Source organism: Musca domestica, unplaced genomic scaffold (genome assembly GCF_030504385.1).
Source record: "Musca domestica strain aabys unplaced genomic scaffold, Musca_domestica.polishedcontigs.V.1.1 48, whole genome shotgun sequence".
Lineage (NCBI taxonomy): Eukaryota > Metazoa > Arthropoda > Insecta > Diptera > Muscidae > Musca > Musca domestica.
The window spans coordinates 1,577,185-1,595,003 of record NW_026712340.1 but is presented as its reverse complement, the minus strand read 5'-3'; the positions used below and the strand labels follow the sequence as shown (position 1 = coordinate 1,595,003).

Genomic DNA, 17,819 nt, shown 5'->3' with positions numbered 1-17,819 from the left:
ATAGTCCAACAGATTGGTATTAGAGGAATTGGATTGGAGGAACCTCATTTTGTAACCATTCTTGGGTGGTGCGTGCTGATTGCGATGGTGCTGAGTCATGTTGGAATGTCCAAGGTCTGCGGCCAAATGTTTGCATGCCTAATGCTATGTTGACGTTAGATCTTTTTGCAGGGTTAACCTACTTCAAGAGGATTAATTTGAAGTATAAGTAATGGATATGACAATTTTAATCCAAATCCAGTGGGTTAACCCATTTATATGTAAACGTACTGTAAGGCTTTTATACACCCTCCAGAATATTTTCGCGATAATATTCGGCATTTATTCTGATGCCACGGTCGATTAATACGAGCGGAGAGCGACCATTAGCTGTTATGGCGGCCCACACCATCACAATGTCCGGCGCTTGAGTTCTGGTGGCCAACGGAATGTGCACATTTTCAGCTGACCTCTTTGGCAAGTAAACACGATCATTTTGTTTGTTTACAAAATGCTGAATAACGAATGTTTTCTCATCGGAGAAAACCAAATTCGGCAGTTCGACACTTTCGGCCAAGCGAAGTAACTCTTTAGCTTTTTTGGGTCTATTTTTTCTGTTGCGGTGTAAGTTCTTGCACTTTTTGGAATTTCAATGGCTTTCCCCCGAGCTCATTTATCAATATTTTCCGAATGGAATATTGCGATATGTTCAGCTCACGAGCCATTTCGGCTGCTGCACCGCAGGTTTCGATCAAGTCGCTTCTTTACTTTTCCATCCATTTCTGCTGATATTGCTGTTTTCTTCCATCCACTTCCTTGAATTCGGGCCAGTATCACGGCAACGACACAAAAGATTTATTCACATTTAAATGCTGGAGTGCTCTAATGACAGCCACTTGTGGTTTTCAGCCAAATATAAAGAAATCACACTATTACGCTTGAATTTCATCACGAATAACTTTTTTTCTTGAAAATTCTCAACAAAATGTTTTTGTACGTTTGTAAACAATATAGTGAGCTGTCGCGGGAATAATTTTAAGATGTGACGGATAAGAGGCTTAGAAATGACAGCAGTCTGAAGTTGGTTGCAGTTTTTTTTATTTCACCCTGTATGTCAAAATTGCCTTTTTACATATGACTCATAAGTTTTGCTATCACACATTTGCGTGTGTTTTTTACTTCCTTTGATTGCAGTGGTTATATTATATATTACAAAAACTATAATAATTTATGAGCCGCAAATTGTTTCAACCACAATATGTTTTCAACCACAACAAATCAATCAAAATCAAACAAAAATTTTAAAATGTTGTTTTTTTTTTAAATTTGTAAGAACTTACTACGCTACTACGCCAATCTATTATGATATGCATTTTCTTTAACAACTTTTACCAATTGCAAAATTGATTTGACAGTTAATTATCCCAGCAGCTGTGTCGATGCAACTTCATGTATTCTTCTACCATGGTAATGTCATAACATGTATAAGGTTTTTGTATTTGTATGTATTCTTTTAAATAATAAACTAAATTAATTTTGCTAATTTTCTTCGATTTCAATTCTGAGACAGATTAATAGTAAGACTCCCTTAAGACCACACCAAGCGTGTAAACATGGCGTTACATGTTCCATTTTCTTTTGCCTTGTGTAAACTCATCGTTATTGTTCAATTATAAAAGATCTGGCGGGTAAGAAAGAGACAAAGAATAAATATTAAAGATGATAAAAAGAGATAGAGTTACGAATGAGAAGAGGAAAACAAAGAGGCAATGCTTAAGAAAGAGAAAAAATATGGGTACAAGCTGAGAAAAGAGCTACGAATAATAGATACTTTGAAATCGTCATCATCAGTTTTTTCGTCGTCGCGTAAATAAATGGTGGGAAAAACAACGGCAATTATTTTCTCTATATTGGCGTTATTATTTTCTCCCAACTCCAATAATTACAATAATAATTGTAATTTAAAAAAGAATCTTGAAATGGAGTTCACCAGTTAATTACGTCGTCGAAGTGAAGTTTTGAAGTGTCCATCAACACAAATTGAATTGTTTATCATGAGAAAAAGTCAATAAAATAAAAACAATAAAAAACACAAATCGACGTATAGCTGCATTCTTCACTCTAACGGCCGTCGCTGCAGAGAGAGAGTGCATTAACGAACCGAAGTAGAGAAAATCTGAAAATCTCAAGAGAAGAAGAAGAAGCAAAAATTTCTTTAGTGGCGTCCAAAGAAATTCGTTTGATATGGAAAAACAAAAACTGTTAAAGGAGTAATAAATCCTTGAAAATTGTTGCAACCAATCAAAGGAAAAACAATAAGAATCCTTGTAATGTTCGTGTGTAAAGTGGATGAGTGTAGTGAAGAGAAAACCGAATAATGCAAATAAATAGTGAATAACTGTACTACTCTCATCAAACAAAAAACACATAAATAAAAATAGATCAAAAACCGCTAATCCTTCTCCTAAGCAGTAAAAACCAAGAGGAGGGCAAATAAGAAAACAAAACATCATCCAATCGGAGAGCAATATCTAGTAATAGTATTAATAACGAAAGACAACGACGAGAAGGAAGTATATGGACCAAAGGAATACGGATTTTGCAACTTTCTCCACTAAGCTAAAAAGAATACAACGTTAGGCAGGCCAATAGGGAAAGAAACATGGAGGCAATGGATGTAGGTGATAAGGAGGATTCGTCCACGGCAACAAAATATGTTGTTGCCGAAGATGGGGGAGGGAAAGAACTTGGCGGCGTTGCTGCTGCTGATGGCGCTCTAGCAACAAATAGTTCAAATTTGACAACAAAATCTCAACAACAACAACAAAATAAAGTGCCTGCTGCTCCCGCTAATTTGAATAATACAGACGATTGTGAAATGGAAACGGATAATGATAAGGTTGAAAATTCTCAGAATGCTGGCATTCACAAGGATGAATTGAACACGAACAACAGTTTGTCTCCAAATAAAGCCACCACAATAGTGGAAGACAGCAGAACCAACAATGACAAGTCAATGGCGTTAACATTAACGCCCTCCACAACCGAAGAGCCATCCCAATCACCCACCACATCCATAGGAGGTGGTTGTGGTGTTGGTGGTACAGGTACTGATTCGGATGGCAAAATGCAATCACCCAATCTAACATCGCCAGCAGCTTCCACCCCGGCCTCAACGCCACCCTCGGAAACTGGTCAAGGGGATGGCGGTGGCGGATATTCACCGCCTGAAATAACTGGCAATAGTTCTGCGGAACATTCCTCACCCACGGCCGATGTTGCAGACCAAACTTCCATGGATGCCCTAAAGGATCCATCACAACAGAGTCCAACACAAATACAACCACCAACGCCACCTATTCATCACCCGCATGCTATCAATGTGGTACGCAACGGTACCATACCGAATGCTGGGAAACCTTTGATGTCAACTATCAGTAAGAAATTTGAAAAGTCTGCCAAATCGGGACGTACTCGGAAGCCTAAAGCGGCAGCGGGACCTATGTATGAAAGTGAGGTAAGGAAAAATATCAAAAAAAGTGAACGTAATTTTTGGGATATACCTTAAATCCCTCGTCTGGTTTAGGGGGTCAAAACAAACGATATTCTCCATTGTAGTGATGTCAATTAAACGTATTTGATAGGAATATATGTATTGTGTATTGTATACCTGTATAAATCCATAAGAAATCTCTTATATCATGGTCATACCATGGCCAATCCCTCACAATATTTAACGTATACACTTGTATTCTCTTTTCATCTACGCAGATAAGTGAAAATAAAACGGGCATTAAGCTGTGTATTAAAAAATCCGACAGCTCATTAAGTACGGTCACAGCTACTGCTATTGCAGCCGTTACAAAGGCCATAAATAAATCGGCCACCACTTCGGGGAGAAGTCGTAAAAGTTCCAGAAATTCAAAACAGCGCATTAAACTAAACGACAGCAATGATGAAGCCGATGAATTGGACTATGAACCGAAACGGAAAAAGGATCGCAGCTCTAAACGGCAGGCGGCAGCAGCAACGGCCAGTGCGGCGCAAGCTGAAAATGATGAACACAAACGGCCAGTGGTGGAACAAAGTATATGGGGTAGAGATTTGCCAGAACCAGTGCTTTTTAAGGTAAGTTGTCCAAGTAACTTGAAACCCAAATATATTGAGGTTCTCATTCCTTTGCAGATTTTTCAAAATGTTGTCGAAAGGGAAGGTTGTCTTCCAACATTGTTCCGTTTGGGTCGTGTCTGTTCTCTGTGGCGTCGTGTCTCTTTGTCCCCAACATTATGGCGTTCATTGGACCTAACCACATGGATAAAAGAAAAATATCGCACCGAGTTAAAATTAAAGTGGTTTGTGGATAATCGCTGTTCATGTTGCACAGAATTGAATGTTTGTAAGTACCGACATTGAAATTATTTTTTATTATTACCTTTTTCTTATAAAATAATATTATTCCTTTTAGCAAATTTCAAAGTCACCGACATTAGTTGTTTTCTAATGAAATTGGCTGCTGGTGCCCCGAATCTAACAAGCATAACCCTATCGGGTTGGAAAGGTTTCTCATGTGATCATTTGGCATATTTGGTGGAAAATATGAAAAAACTCGAACGTCTAGACTTAAGTTCTGTGAATGTAAGTCAATCAAGCATAATTTGATAAGTGAATACCTTTTATATTTCCTTATGAGAAGACTCCACGGTCTTCTTCATTGGAAAATCTCATAGTATTGTCGTTATTTAAAATTAAATCTATCTTAGAATATCTTCAATGAAGTAGTAGGATACATCTTCCCTTTAAAGATTTACCGATGTTCTTATAAAGAATTCAAATCAGACCTTCTTTAAAGGAGGGGCGATTTTATTTTTTATTTATTCTTTGAAGAAGGCCTTGTAGACTTGAAGACAGACTTAAAAGAAACCTTTTTGGCCCTTTAAGAACAGTTTTAGGTTTTCTTTTTTAACGCCCTCCATTGGCCTTACTAGAAATGACATTTACCTTTTTACGCACGTCTAGATTACTTTATAAAACACATCCCGGATCCTTTACAAAGAGAGGGATCACTATGCATTTTTCGATTTTAACAGTAGTTCCATTTTTTCTAGTCTTTTTTTACATTATAAATTCATATGGTCTTCTGCAGTATATTTATTTTTAACCTTTCCCCCCTTAGGTCGAAATGAATGCTAGTAAAAGTGCTGTGGGTGTGCAATCATTGTGCAATGCTTTGCAAGTTATGGGTGATAAATTGACACATCTTTATTTGGCGCACAATCGTTTAGCCGGTATACCGCAAATAGTCAATGTTTTATCGGTAAGTAGTAAAATTATCCAAATTGTTTCTCCTTATAACTCTAATTTATCATTTCCATTTAGACACATTGTCCAAATCTAGTTTTATTGGATCTATCCAATGTAACAACACAAGCCACATCTCATGGTATCTTACATGTTGAGAAATTACAGCAAGGCTGTCCAAAACTGAAAGTTTTACGCATTACCAATTCTCATATAACACTGAGTACGGCTTCCTTACAAGAAATGGTATGATTTATTGTTTCGAATTTAATCTATCGAAATGTTAACAATTTTGCTTTTTTTTTGTGTACATTTTAGATGGATTCACCTGGTTTTCCTGAGTTGGAAGAATTATCGGTAGCCGTTATGGATGAATCACGTGTCATTGGCGACGAACATATACAACGTATCTTGAAATCTTCGTCAAAACTAAAACTCTTAGATGTACGCGGCTGTGCCCGTCTGACACATGAAAGCTTGATACGTCTGCCAACATGGGATGTGAAACATTTGTTTTTATCCGGATGTTCAGTTACAAGAGATATGGGGTAAGCTATTTTTAGGGATACATATCTTCGATCTTCTGCACATTTTCCTGTTATGTGAATATAAACAGAGTTTTTTGTTTGCTATTTAAAGAAATCCAATGTTAATTCCAGTATTGATATTTTGATGTTTGACATTTTTATAATTTCACATAGATCTGGTCTGGAATTAATTGCTTCTAAATGGGCCCACAGCCTAATTGAATTGGATCTCGCTTGGGCCAACGTGCAACAACCCTTAGACAATGCCTTACGTGCCTTGGCCGATAAGGGTGCCGAGTCACGTTTAGCGTAAGTAACAAAGCCTTAATTATCATTGATATGTTAAGAAATGTATTTTCCTCTCCAGTCATTTAAATCTATGTGGTTCGTCCGTTTCCGAGGAAGCAGTCAAAGAAATTCTGGCTAACTGCCCATTGATGAGTAGCATTAACCTGGCCTCATGTCGTGGATTGCCGCGTGGTGTCAAACGACAAATGCAAGGTCCACAAGAGCTCAATGAATTACGTGAAGTTTTAAAGGTTCAATTAAAAGTCAAATTACCCGAGACCAATACTACACCAGCCAGCTCATCAACGGCGACGGCGACAACAACAAGTGCAAATAACAATGATGGAGGTGGTGGTAGCCATGGAGCTGCATGCAGCCCATAGTCCACACAAAAATTGTTTACATAAATCTTGTAAATTTTTTAATAATTGTAGTTTGTATTTTTTGTATTTGATTTCATTTTTTTAATTTATCTTTTCGGAATTTTCTGTTTCAAAGCTAAATTTGTATTAGCCTCTTAAAAAAACAACACTCAAAATCTTTGTGGGAGGAAAAATAATTTAACCAATGTAGTTTTTTTATTTTTTATTATGACAACAGATTATTATGGACGTATTAAGCATCTACAGTTGACAGATAAATATTTTACTTAAAATTGTATAAAATCTATTTCATGTGGACATATTCAATTTCAAAAAAGAAATAAATTCATTTGTAATTTAAAAAATTTCAAGTGGATAATTGAAATAATTCTATTTAAAATTCCAATTAAAGGATAAATTTGTTGAAATATGCATGTAATATTCTAGTTTACGTTTTTTGGAATACTAGTTTACGTCTTCGACGTATATCTAAAGACTTTTAATATTTTCTTTTAAGTAAAAAATGACAGCCACAAAAAATAAACCTCCTGCAAGATCTACTTTTTACAATTTGTTTTATATTTCTATCTCTCTATAAATATACAAAATACATATGTTGTAGTGATGTGTAAATTAATTACAAATTTTATCAAATTTAATAAATATAAATCCAACAAAAACTACACACCCGCGCCATTTTTCCCCCTTGAAAATTTCAAAAATAACACAAAGCAAATAACATACGAACGAAATAACAACAAAATACAAAAACACAGCAACAAATCAATCAATGTTTTACGGCAATTTTATCTTTATTTTTTTATTGTTTTAAATTTGTGAAATTTAAAATTTATTATTATTTTTCTAATATTACCATCTATCATCTATTTTAACTATTATAAGAAATGAAATCATGTTAAACAAAGTACAGAAGAAAAACAAACAAAACGAATCATGCTAATTATACGTATTTTCCTTCTGTATCCTGTCCAAAAAATTAAAAAAAATACACCTCCTACTCCTTAATTTCTAAACATATTTTTGTGCAAAATATTTGTAAACTTTTTTATATTATTTTTATTTGTGTAATAATTCTTATAGATATTTTCCGCTCCATGCCCAAAAAATATTATTATATCTCATTTAGAAAAGAAAGTAAAAAATTAAACAACGTATTTTTTAAGAAAATTATATTTTTTTGTTGCATTCAAAAAGGAAAATAAAAACGAATCATAAATATTTTTAAAAACTATGACTAGAGGAATGTTTTAGGGAGTTACTGATAAAAGTAAGTGGTAAAAATGAATTTTATTTTTCCAAATTTAATGGAGAAGCACCTAAGGGGGATTAAAAAATTAAATTCGCAAAGTGCAGAGATGAAATCCTACACATACCTTGTAGAGGAAAATGAGCATTGTATGGTTTTAATGTCTATGCCTTTTAAATTAAATACAATTTCGGCAGAACACTCAAAGTTTAGATAATGGATAGACAACGATTTCTCGCAATGGCTAATAATTTCATAACCTAATTCCATTGCGTTACTTGTCTGGGACGATTGTTTCGCCCACAAAAACGTCAGTAGAGGCCAACTTATCGAGTGAATTGCCTGACAATCTCTATAACGCCTAAGATTTCCCCACTGTTTTCCTATATTTGAGCAGAGAAATCCAACTGTCCATATCTGACAAGAAGTGGGACATAAAGTGGAAAACATTTAAGATAGATGTTATTTACCACATCTTACCACAATTTATAATAGTATTTGGAACAACTCTAGTTTAGTAAAAACTCTTAGATTTTTTCGAAATTTTTTCCAGAGGTAGGTATTTTTACCCTGATCCCGGGAAACTATTTTTTTCTTGGGGGACGGACCCGGGACCCCAGATTTTTGACCCAAAAGTCCGGGATCAAGACCCCGCCTGGACCCGGATCCACTTACCCGATATAGACAATATGGGTATCGATTGAAAGCTTATGGAAATACCTATCCAACAAGTGGTCACATGAAGGGGTAAGTTTTCATGGTTCGGAAGTTATAGTCAAATTATCGATTTTTTGGACCCGGATTTTTTATGAAACCCCCAAAAAGTCAAAAAAGGGCCCATTATGGGGGTCAACAAAATTGTTTCCAAATTATAGCTGACACTCTTACCTTTCCAAAATGCTACAATTTGTGCTAATACCTTTTTCGGTTCCAGAGATATGGGTCTTTCCATCCGCATAACCCGATTCTAACCAGTTCATTAAAATTATGTTTTTAATAAAAAAAAGTGTTTATTTCGCGTAGCAGTCGTCGGAATAACAAAAGTTTTCTAAATTTGGCACTTTTTGTAAATAGCCGGCCTTCGGCCGGGGCTTGAGATTTTCACCTATGGGTATGTCCGACCCCGGCTAACGCGAACAAAAGGTTCATAATTTCGGCACTCTTTGTAAATAGCCGGCCTTCGGCCGGGGCTTGAGATTTTCTCCTCTGGGTATGTCCTACACCGGCTAACGCGAACCAAAGTTTTCTAAATTGGATACCTTTTGTAAGTAGCCGGCCTTCGGCCGGGGCTTGAGATTTTCTCCTCTGGGTATGTCCTAAACCGGCTAACGCGAACCAAAGTTTTCTAAATTTGACACTTTTTATATATAGCCGGCCTTCGGCCGGAGCTTGAGATTTTCTCCTCTGGGTATGTCCCACACCGGCTAACGCGAACCAAAGTTTTCTAAATTTGACACTTTTTGTAAATAGCCGGCCTTCGGCCGGGGCTTGAGATTTTCTTCTCTGGGTATGTCCCACACCGGCTAACGCGAACCAAAGTTTTCTAAATTGGATACCTTTTGTAAGTAGCCGGCCTTCGGCCGGGGCTTGAGATTTTCTCCTCTGGGTATGTCCTACACCGGCTAACGCGAACCAAAGATTTCTGAATTTCATTCTTACGCAAAATATACCTTTTTTATTGAAAACATAGTTTTAATGAACTGGTTAGAATCGGGTTATGCGGATGGAAAGACCCATATCTCTGGACTCAGTAAAGGTATTAGCACAAATTGAACCTTTTTGGAAAGGTAGAAGTGTCAGCTATAATTTGGCATCAATTTTGTTGTCCCCCATAATGGACCCTTTTTTGACTTTTTGGGGGTTTTATAAAAAATCCGGGTCCAAAAAATCGATAATTTGACTATAACTTCCGAACCGTAAGATCTTACCCCATCATGTGACCACTTGTTGGATAGGTATTTTCATAAGCTTTCCAACGATACCCATATTGTCTATATCGGGTAAGTGGATCCGGGTCTAGTAGGGGTCTCGAACCCGGACTTTCGGGTCAAAAATCTGGGGTCCCAGGTCCGTCCCCCAAGAAAAAAATAGTTTCCCGGGATCATGGTTAAAATACCTACCACTGAAAAAATTTTCGAAAAAATTGAAGAGTTTTTACTAAACTAGAGTTAAGCCTAGTATTTAGATGGTATAAACAAATACAAGAGAATCTGTCGTTCGATGCCATATTACCGGTCAGATAAACTTACAAATGTAATTCAACTGCAATGTATGGCTAATTGAAAACATGTATCATTTAAATAACAAAACTCCCTCATACTTACTCTCGATATAATCACTTTTCAACTTGTTATCTATTAATATTCAAAATTAATTCGATATTCAAAAATTTTTTTTTTTTTTTTTTTGGACTGTCAAGCGAGCTCTCCTATCTTATAGAGAGCATTGGCGATCCTCAGGATACAAAAAGCCAGGTTGCACTCCAATTAAGGTAAATTTGTAGAAAGTCACCTCAAGTCCAATAAGTTTATTTTTCAAAATGATTTGCCAGATTACTCCACTCCAAAGAATTTATTTTCCAAACTATATTCAAAAATAAAAACTGACAAACAGAAGCCTACAACGCAAATATATTTTTGACGGCGTCAAGAGAAATTTAACGGCTTCCACTTCTTTTCTTGTAAAGGCTAGTTTACACATCATGTTTTAGTAATATAATGTGAGTTTTACATTGTATTTAAGCATTTTTTATGCATTTCCAACAATTTTTAAACACAAAGGAATATATAATATTTTGTACAAAATGTAGCAAAATAATGTTTGATAATTCAAGACTTCAATAAATCAGAGGGAGTAAAGCGAGAAAATATGACAGTTGAGTTACTGAGAATTTGCCGATTTTTTCAGGAAAAATTTACTTAGTGAAATTTATCTAGTAACATCAGCTGATTGAAAAATAGCTACAGCTAGCCGATGTAAAAATGTTTACAAATTTCCGGCAATAATTTACATATTTTAATTATTTGTCATATAATAAGCATTTAAGAATATATTGTACAATAAAATAATTTTTATTATTTTTAAATACAAAAATTGCAATTTTGATTTTTTTCTAAAAAAGTTAAAAGTGTAACGCATTAACTGTTCCAAAGAGCTATTTTCTTGTTAGATTTTACTGATTGTTGTTCGAGAATCTTTTGTAATATTTTGGCGTGAGAGAGAAAATTCTCTTAATTCTCTCTCTCGTAAAATTAACTGAGTAATTGTTATTAGAAAAGTTATCGTACATATCTAAGGTCGGAATAGACGAACAGAATAGTATATGTTTGCTCGGTTAAAAAAATAACAGTATCATCAACGATTGTATCACTGCCTTTACACGGTGCAATTTTTAGCTGGCATTTTTATCAATTCTCTTTTAAAATTTCTGCGTAAATCTTCGCGCCTTTACACGGTGGCATTTTACGATAATAGTGCTTGGCATTTTTTCTGACATTTTATTTTATTCAGTATTTCGTATAGAGCTAATTGTTTGTAACAGATATTTATAAAGAAGTGATTTAAAATTAAATGTGTGAATCTAAAGAAGAAATGATGGAAAAAGTTATTGAGGTGTTAAATATTGCATTATTAACATTTATTTTAATTTTCTTTTTCTACTTTTTAATACTTCCAATTAATTTTCATATAATTCACTATACAATTCAATCACTAAAAACATAACATCACAATAAAAGAAACGCATCAAAAATTACAATATAGAAACGATATGAAATGTCAAAATCATAAAAAATTCGGAAGAAGCAAAAAGAGAAATGCAAAGAAAATTGCATGTAACCCTGTGCGGTGGCTTATCGTGCCATTTTTTCTTCCATCCTTGTCTCTCTACACGTTTTACCAACAAAAAAAAATGGCATGGTTAAAAAATGTCACCGTGTAAAGACAGTGTATCACTGCCTTTACACGGTGACATTTTTTAACCATGCCATTTTTTTTTGTTGGTAAAAGGTGTAGAGAGACAAGGATAGAAGAAAAAATGGCACGATAAGCCACCGCACAGGGTTACATGCCATTTTCTTTGCATTTCTCTTTTTGCTTCTTCTGAATTTTTTATGATTTTGACATTTCATATCGTTTCTTAATTGTAATTTTTGATGCGTTTCTTTTATTGTGATGTGATGTTTTTAGCGATTGAATTGTATAGTGAATTATATGAAAATTAATTGGAAGTATTAAAAAGTAAAAAAAGAAAGTTAAAATAAAAGTTAATAATGCTATATTTAACACCTCAATAACTTTTTCCATCATTTCTTCTTTAGATTCACACATTTAATTTTAAATCACTTCTTTATAAATATCTGTTACAAACAATTAGCTCTATACGAAATACTGAATAAAATAAAATGTCAGGAAAAATGCCAAGCACTATTATCGTAAAATGCCACCGTGTAAAGGCGCGAAGATTTACGCAGAAATTTTAAAAGAGAATTGATAAAAATGCCAGCTAAAAATTGCACCGTGTAAAGGCAGTGTATGTTTCCCATGGCAGAAAAATACGGGGAGTCGCATCGACACAGCTGCTGGGACAATGAACTGTCAAAATGATTTTGGAATTGAAAATGTTGATTGAAAAATTATTGGGATTTGTAAAAATAGTTCAAATATTTATAACAACCACCGATTTGCGTTGTATAAGAAAATAATTAAAAATATACTTATTTGTGATAAAACTTTTTAAAAATTTTGACACATCAATGTTGCATTGATGCATCTACCTATATTCTTCTACCATATTTCCCCAGCGCTATATACACTCTAATTTTAATATTTTTCTATAGAGGTATTTTTTGATACAAGGAAGGTTTGCCACACACTTATTTCGTCGTTATACATATGTCGAAAGAAAAACATCATTTTTATCATAAACCACCATAAACAGGTCAAGTCAAAAATTTAAAAGTATCCTATATGCAATATTTCTAACACAGAAACATTTTACTATTAAATGTATGCCCAATAAAGTTTATTAACATTTCTTCAGCAACCATAGATAAATGTCATCAACCTTAAAAATAAGCTTATATTTGGCCGCTACCTATTTTGGTAGCCTACCTATTCAATGGACAAAAAACAACACATTTTGGTATGTGGTATGCGTTTATCTATTAATAAATGTTGTTGTCCCGTTTAGAATATACTAGGTAAGACTTTATATGGGAATAGCCTACAATATATTTGGCTAAATTTGGATTCATTTACACATGCATGTATTGAAGAGCTAAAACGTTCCGAACAACAAAACAAATGCATGTTTTAATTTATTGCAAATGCATAGCTTTATCTTACATACATATATCCCTTAACTTTGTGTGGATGTTATGCCACACAAAATACGCAATAGATTTATAGATAAGTACAAATCGCAGAAACGGCTAATTATTTATTCAAACAGCTGTTATTTCTATTCACTTTTTATTATAAGATTTTATTCGTTTTTTTTGGGAAAGGGTATTCTATATAGTATGCATATGCCCATTTAACTTAACGTCTAAATAATTAAAACAAACATAAACAAAATGTAAATTTCAATGATAGAAATGAAAAAACACCAACACAAGTACGCAGTTAGAAAAAATTCACTTTTATCAATGACTGAGGAGAAGCATTTTGAATGCATCTAATCTATTAAGACACACAAAGAAATATGATGATGTCATTGGCAGTAACCACTTTTTACAGCCGATGTTTACTTAATTTGTTTATCAACATCTTCAAAATAGTCTTTGCCAACCTTAACAATTACAGCTCCAGTAGCTAGACCGGCAATAGTGGCAACGGCAGCCTTATCTGAAGGGCACACAGATTTCAAAACAGCCCAGAAGAGAACACTGCCCATTGCCCACAAACCGCCGCCCAACATAGCGTATAGACCGCGCTTTCCATTAGGAACAGCCTTTAAGGCGGGACGTCCATAAATGTAGAAAGCTGCACCCACAACCTATATTAAATGATTTAAAATAGGTTATATTTATTAACACGTACGTGTGAAGCTGACTTTAAAAACCTACGGAACTCAACAGCAATGCATTTGTCAAATCCTTCCTAGGGCTAAGGACCTTCGATACCAGCGAAGGATTCATAACATTTAGAGATAATGCCCCATAACTCGCCAGACCATGAATGGGAATGTAGTAGTAGTAAATGTTTTCTTTGGTGAATGGTTTCAATCCAATTTTGTCGCACAAGGTACAAGCTTTACCATCAGCCATTGTTATTGTTGTTTTTGTAGAAGTTAGTTATGAAGAATTGTTTTAAGAAATGAGAAATTTGCGAAATTATTTGCAATACTACTCCTGAAATGCGGTGGATTATATAAAAAAGCGGCTGTTTAGAGTGTGACGCCGAATGTTATTTATTTTGACGCCGTTAGAAAACGACATTTGTTGGACGCCGTTTATGTGTAAATTACACACAATACGGGCGTCAATAGCTGATTGAAACTTGTATGATTTTAAGGCGAAAGTACATAAAAGGCTCTTTTGCCTGGCTTAAGTCATCGGCTGGGTTTTTCGGAGAGGAACAAAGGAGTTTTAGGTTGACTTAGTTCGATTTCGGCTCGATTACTTTTCCGAAGAAGCCTGACTTAAACCAGTCAGAAAAGCGCTTTATGTATTCTCACATTTACACTCTGTGTAAAGACCATGGTAGAGGAGTACACATGGTAAAAGAATATAGGTAGATGCATCAACGCTTGGGAACATTGATATGTCAAAATTTTTAAATTTATTTATGAGTGGATTTTTAAATGTAAAATAAAATAAAACGAAATCAGAGGTTATTATATAATGCATTTTTCAAAAATTTTTACAAATTTTAATAATTTTTCATTCAACATATTCAATTCCAAAATCGGTTTGACAGTTCATTGTCCCAGCAGCTGTGTCGATGCGACTACCTGTATTCTTCTACCATGGGAGTACAGGTAGATGCATCAAGTAAGTACAATGTTTATTGAGTCTTCTTTGTACTTATCGAGCTATCATGGTAGAATAAAGGTAGGCGCATCAAAATCTTTTAAACTTGGTATTTGAAACGTTTTAAACTTGGTATTTGAAGTTTGTAACGGATGCTACAGCCTATGACAGAAAATTCTTTATGCGAGATCACGTCTTCATGTAACCCCCATATATTGGTACCTCCCTATTTTCGGTATTTTGGTGATTTAAGAGACACCATTCACCGGAAATGTTTAAAATTTGGCATTTAAAGTTCGTAATGGATACAGCCTATATCAAAAAATTGTCTGTGCAGGTCCACGTTTTGGTATAGCCAACATATAATGGTATCTCCCTGTATTCTGCATTTTGATGATTTTAGCTACGTTATTCACCGAATTTTTTTTCTAGTTTCGCATTTGAATATTGTAATGGCTTATGACAAAAGTCGTCGTATAGACCATAATATAAAGGCTGCATTCGGTATTTTTAAGATTTTAACAGAATTTTTAACGGATTTAATTTTTTGGCAAGTCCAAAATTCGTTCCAAATGGTGGAGGGTATTAAAAGTTTGGCCCGGCCGAACTTACTGCTTTGTTTTCAGTCATTATCCTTTTTCTCCATAATTTTATTATTATTTTCCAAACCCGCAAGTATGTAGGAATGAAGAAGGTAAAGTCATGCAATCGACATGCAATTCTACAAAATATTGGGTTATCAAACACCCCTATTGTGTTTACACTGCGGTTACAAATACCCTGCTTTCAGACAAAAAGGGTGTGTTGATATCCGAACATTTCTTTTCAAAAACAAACCACACTGAAGATTTTGAAAAAGAAAATTAAAAAATAAATAAATAGGATGCTGAGAAAAGTAGATCCGATACATAAATTTCAATTTTATTACACCTGTAATAAACTATAAATAAAACATTCTTAAATTAAAACAAATCTTTAGTTAAAAGCTTTCTGAAATAATATCATATGCTGGGCACTCTTTCGTCAGCCAAAACTGCATACAAAAGCAACACAAGAAAAATTCTCGAAAAAATACATAATTGGCATTTATTAGTACTCCTTTTGCAATGGACGGAAAACATCGTCATTCGGTTCGTTGAGGAATAACAATTTGAATATGTCATTATAGAAATCCGGATAATAGTCACAGGCACGCTTGCAATCTGGTGTCCAATTCACTTCTAATAGTTTAGGTAGTATTGTGTTGGATTTATTATTCCACTCCAACATAATGTCGGCAGCATATAATGCTCTTGATTGCGAGCAGGGTTGAATACCACATGGTGCTGGTGCTTTGGTGGCACATTCCAACATTTCATACAGCATAGTACAAATACGATCTTCAATGTCAGACCACGAATGCTTGGGATATTGTTGTTGCCACATTTCCAAAAAGTCATCACACTTGACATGATGCAGTTCAGCATTGTCTTGATAGTTCATAACGGTAAAATGTTTTTCATAATCATCAAAACGATCCAAAGAGAATGGTTTATTGGAAAACCGCAAATAGAATTTACGATGTATAAATGCTTCCAATGGCTTTACGCTCTTCAAGAGGACAACATAGCGGACATCAAATTTTACCTTGGCACTGAGATTGTCACGATAGAAGAGAACGGGATCTTCAATATATTTCTGCGCAATTTTAGGTCCCGTAGTTGGCAAACGTACAATTTGGCTAAGACTCTTGGAGATGTGGGTATCAAGACCCCGGGCCAAATTCCAGGGTTTTACAATCCAGTGATTATCTAGACCCTTGGCTGCTCTATTTTGATAGTAAGAGGCAAATTGCAAAAGTTCAGTTTTCAAATTATAGGTCGTAGGCATCCATGTTGGATAAGTTTCCAAGGTTTCTTTGTTGTGATGTTCTGTGGCTGCCCTACGGCATGTGATGCTGAGTAAATCCTTTATGGTAATCACATATTCGAAGGGAAATTGATTGACAAACTTGTTAGGTGTTGTGCGAGCTAGCTCAGCAAAATCTCTGAAATGTGTTGTTAACCACAGGACATCAGCATCCTCGGAATTGTCAACCAATGTAAAGTATGGCGATGTCAAATGTTGTCTCACAATGTCGTATTCGGCGTAGACTTTCAGGGGATCATTCCGATCAATCTGTGGCTCACAGAGAAGATCCTCATCGGGATAGGTTTCTGGTATGTGGCCTGCTGAAAAATACTCAACAGAGGGTTCGGACTGTACGAAACTTTCATCGGTTAAATCGGTGAAACGCCAAGGCAATAATAATACCTTACGCTCCTCAGCATCTTTGGCCACATATTCGACAAAGTCACGACACACCTGGTCACCTTGTTCACAATCCTTAATGGGGAACAGCAAACTATAGGTCACCTGGGTATCTAAATGCAAAAAGGGTACCAAGCGGAAATTCGGTTCATCTGAATGGACCACGGCTGAGCCCACCTCATCCATCATATACCAAATAGGTTGACGGTCTTCATCAGATAATTGATCACTGTTCAAAGTATAAACTTGGGCATATTTCCACATCTTAGACAACACTTTGTCAACACGCTGTTCGTCCTCCAGATCCACACCTGTAATGGCGCACATACGATTCAATAAATCGTCATATTGCTCCAATTGCTGTCGTGCAATATTTGTTCTAAATGTCCAGGCGTGATCAACTAAAAATACAGCATTTGGATCGTTGGCCCGAATGCCACCTTCGGCTGCAACGGATAGAGCAAAGACCGGCCGACATTCTTTTTCATCATCTGTCACATTGGTCTCCTCAGCATCTTCCTCGTCGTATTCGATCAACATCAACTGCAACACAACACCGGCATCAAATGTTTCCGTTGTCACTTTGCGATAAATCGATTGCCAAAAGTGTTGTGGCACACTGGATGCTTCCAATTGTGGTTTGTGCCGTGCCACAAATTGATGGAATAGATTGATACCGTCCATTATTGGTGGTTTGCCGGTGAATTGGTTGAATCAAAATCGACTGTGTCTGAGAGGAGACGACAAATGGTATGTATGGAACATATGTTTACACTTTGAGGTTATGTCTATATTTTGAAAAGTAAATAGTGTTCATGGTATCGTAACGTACGAG

General features: G+C 35.3%; 3 protein-coding genes across 3 annotated transcripts; 1 reads left to right on the top strand and 2 right to left on the bottom strand.

Moving 5' to 3' along the window:
- The first annotated feature begins 1,814 nt into the window (after nucleotides 1-1,814).
- On the top strand, nucleotides 1,815-7,709 carry LOC101895059 (F-box/LRR-repeat protein 6). The gene is made up of 9 exons (XM_005175976.4): nucleotides 1,815-3,496; nucleotides 3,751-4,107; nucleotides 4,165-4,375; nucleotides 4,445-4,614; nucleotides 5,153-5,293; nucleotides 5,356-5,523; nucleotides 5,596-5,825; nucleotides 5,979-6,113; nucleotides 6,172-7,709. The coding sequence occupies exons 1-9, from the start codon at nucleotides 2,642-2,644 to the stop codon at nucleotides 6,473-6,475; spliced, it is 2,571 nt and encodes an 856-aa protein (XP_005176033.1). The 5' UTR covers nucleotides 1,815-2,641; the 3' UTR covers nucleotides 6,476-7,709.
- A 5,467-nt stretch (nucleotides 7,710-13,176) lies between these two features.
- Nucleotides 13,177-14,118, bottom strand: LOC101894898 (uncharacterized). The gene is made up of 2 exons (XM_005175975.4): nucleotides 13,790-14,118; nucleotides 13,177-13,719 (listed from the first exon to the last, which is right to left on the bottom strand). The coding sequence occupies exons 1-2, from the start codon at nucleotides 13,988-13,990 to the stop codon at nucleotides 13,468-13,470; spliced, it is 453 nt and encodes a 150-aa protein (XP_005176032.1). The 5' UTR covers nucleotides 13,991-14,118; the 3' UTR covers nucleotides 13,177-13,467.
- A 1,477-nt stretch (nucleotides 14,119-15,595) lies between these two features.
- On the bottom strand, nucleotides 15,596-17,752 carry LOC101894734 (tubulin--tyrosine ligase-like protein 12). The gene has a single exon (XM_005175974.4). It carries the CDS (start codon nucleotides 17,666-17,668, stop codon nucleotides 15,785-15,787), a length of 1,884 nt encoding a protein of 627 aa, XP_005176031.1. The 5' UTR covers nucleotides 17,669-17,752; the 3' UTR covers nucleotides 15,596-15,784.
- Nucleotides 17,753-17,819: the final 67 nt, after the last annotated feature.